The 2592-nt window shown below is 52.5% G+C and overlaps 2 protein-coding genes across 3 annotated transcripts in view; one reads left to right on the top strand and one right to left on the bottom strand.

The window, feature by feature from the left end:
- The window catches only part of ACKR2 (atypical chemokine receptor 2), a 6954-nt gene extending 5593 nt beyond the window's left edge, over positions 1-1361 (bottom strand). Inside the window, exon 1 of the mRNA XM_009275980.1 lies at positions 1216-1361. Within this exon, the coding sequence (XP_009274255.1) occupies positions 1216-1361 (146 nt within the window). The remainder of the gene's footprint in view (positions 1-1215) is intronic.
- Positions 194-2592, top strand: part of HIGD1A (HIG1 hypoxia inducible domain family member 1A) — a 9615-nt gene continuing 7216 nt past the window's right edge. The window contains exon 1 of one of the 2 annotated variants that reach the window (XM_019471189.1): positions 194-217. The gene's annotated coding sequence lies outside the window, so the exon portion shown is untranslated. The remainder of the gene's footprint in view (positions 218-2592) is intronic. The other variant, XM_009275949.1, reaches the window with a different exon arrangement.

Raw genomic sequence — 2592 nt, 5'->3', positions numbered from 1 at the left:
GGGGACTGGCTGGGCATCGGTCGGCGGGTGGTGAGCAATTGTACTGTGCATCACTTGCTTTGTGTATTATTATTATTATATTATTAATATTATCATTTTGTTTCAATTACTAAACTGTTTTTATCTCAACCCACAAGTTTTTCTCACTTGTGCTCTTCCAATTCTCTCCCCCATCCCACCGGGGCGGGGGGGGAGTGAGTGAGCGGCCGCGTGGTGCTCAGTTGCCGACTGAGGTTAAACCACGACACCCGCGCACCCCAGCGTGCACAGGCTGGGTGGTGAGACCACCCACAAAATAGTCTGAAGCAGGTTTTTCTGGGATGTGCTAGACCAGGGTCACCTGGAGGAGCACACAGACCAGCCACTTGCTTAAATATAACCAATTCCTTTTGCCCTTCGTCTCTCCCTTTTTCCATGTGTGCTTTTCCCCTGTCCATCTCGATCCTCCCCTTTTCTCCACCCCATCTCCTCCCACACAAGCAATTTGTCCCTAATGCCTTTTCCCCTGTTGGTCCTGGGTTTGCTGCATCCCAACCCCAGATGTGGCAACAAGCTCCCTCTTGTTATTTTGTTTTCTGAAAGCTTTAGTTAGTGGAAACATCTGCCGCTGCCTGACAGATGGATATTAAGATGATGTCCACCCTGCCCACCTCCCAGCTCCCGCAGGCAGGATTGGACTCGCTTGGTCTCTGCACTGAGAGGCTCCCGGGGCTGAGACCTCAGCGCAGAAATCTGCATTTTTTTCCAGTAAATCTGAATAAGCCACGTGCTACTTGGATGCTGCAGGATCCTCATCCCCTGCAAGAGCAGAAACGGCTACCGCAAGAGAAGAAACGGCTACCGGCGGGGACACGGCCGGGGCCGGCGGGCGCTGGCAGCTCCGTGGGGACAATCACATGTCTTTGCAGGCAGCAGCGAAGCCTTGCAAGTGGTACTGGGATAAAGAGCTTATTGCCGTGGTTGAACGTGCAAACAGAGATCGGCCACAGCAGAGATGTGCCAGGCTCCTGGCACTGCCACGGGGACGTTTTGGGGACAGCTTCACGGCATGACCCTTCGCTCGCCTGTCAAAGGTGTCTCTGATAAAGTGGTTTATCGGAGAGGTTTTAGAGCACCACAGTCAGTGAGTGGTCACCCTCCGGCTCGTTTCCCTCGTCTCACTACCGAACGGGGCCATGGGGAACACCCTGACCGTGCCACGGCCATTCCCCGTACCAGTCCCGGTTGCGCTTTATAAACCCCAAACCACCCCGGTAAAAACGGGAGAACGGAGCAGCAGCGATGGCCACAGCTCTGCACCCAACCTGCCCCGTGGCAGGTGGATCCACAGAGAGAAATAGGTTATTTTTACCCATTTCCATGTTCGCCACCATCAGCTGGTGTACACGCGTGCTTGCATTTAAAAGATATCCTATAATCACTATATATGGGTAACACACACATTAGGACAGAGCAAGAAGCCGCTCGCAAAGCCGAGGCACCAGGCACGCACGCAGGGACGCTACAGGTGACACTAGTTTCTTTAGCCCAGAAATTAAAATGAAATAAGTTTTTGTTTTTAATTGAGTTTCTCCCCTGAAGCACATATCGCGCAGAGCTGCAAGGAATGAAATGTGCCTCGGAGAGTCACCGGAGAAAGTAGCCTTCACTGTAATTCATTACAAGGTTTTAACTCAATTCGGGAGCTGGTAATTGCATAGCTTGCTTTTTTTTTTTTCCAGACTTTGCAGAGCCTTAATGGCTTTGGCAATTAAAGTAACCAGATTACCCATAATGGGAAGCACATTTAGAGAGACGCAGCGGTACTAACAAACAGTTATCCGAGCCGCTTTCTTTTGTGCTGCCGAAAATGCCGTGTGTCAGCTGCGGGGTGGCCTTGCAGGAGCAGCAGCTCTGCTTCCCCCCGCGCTCGGAGATGGGGAATCACGAACACCGCCACCGGAGCACTGCAAAACCGGGCAGGGTTTTTGGAGAAAAGGACTTTTCTTTGCTGTTTTGCTCTGACAAGCTGCCCCTGGGTTTAGGGGAGGGTTTTAGGCGTCTTCAGGATCCCAGGGGATTTTTCCTCCTGCTCCAGAGTTCGGTTCAGTTGAAGTCAGGAGCAATTTCTAGGTTGCCTTTGGGCTTCAAAATCCACTGCCCGGCACACAGCGGGGGCAGAGCGAGCTCTGCTTGAAAGTTGAAATTCAGGAAAAAATAGTCAATAAGTCAATTCACTGGCAGGAAAAAGAAAATCAGACCGAGGGAAAGCTGGGCTCTGTCTTTGCCCTTTGCTTTAGCAAAGCTTCCACTTGATGTCGAAGCGTGGGTTTACACTGACATGAGAAGCTTTCAAAGCGAAAAGCCCCCAAGTTGCAGGAAAAGCTGCAGCCTGCTTTTCCATCCTAAAACCGGCGGCCTAAACCCCCACTTTTTGGGGTGAAACAAGTCGCCAGGTTCAACCCAAAGTCTCCACGTTTTGCAAACCCCAGCTATTCCTGCCCAGCCGTGCTCGGGGCACGGGGAAACGCGCCCAGTTTCGGGCAGGGCCGCGCCCAGCTGCCCGTTTCGCAGGTTCCAGGGGCTGTGGGCAGGGGGCTGTGGGCACGGGCA

The sequence above is a fragment of the Aptenodytes forsteri genome, unplaced genomic scaffold (genome assembly GCF_000699145.1).
Source record: "Aptenodytes forsteri isolate BGI_AS27 unplaced genomic scaffold, ASM69914v1 Scaffold80, whole genome shotgun sequence".
Taxonomy (NCBI): Eukaryota; Metazoa; Chordata; class Aves; order Sphenisciformes; family Spheniscidae; genus Aptenodytes; species Aptenodytes forsteri.
This window is presented reverse-complemented; position numbering and strand designations above follow the sequence as displayed.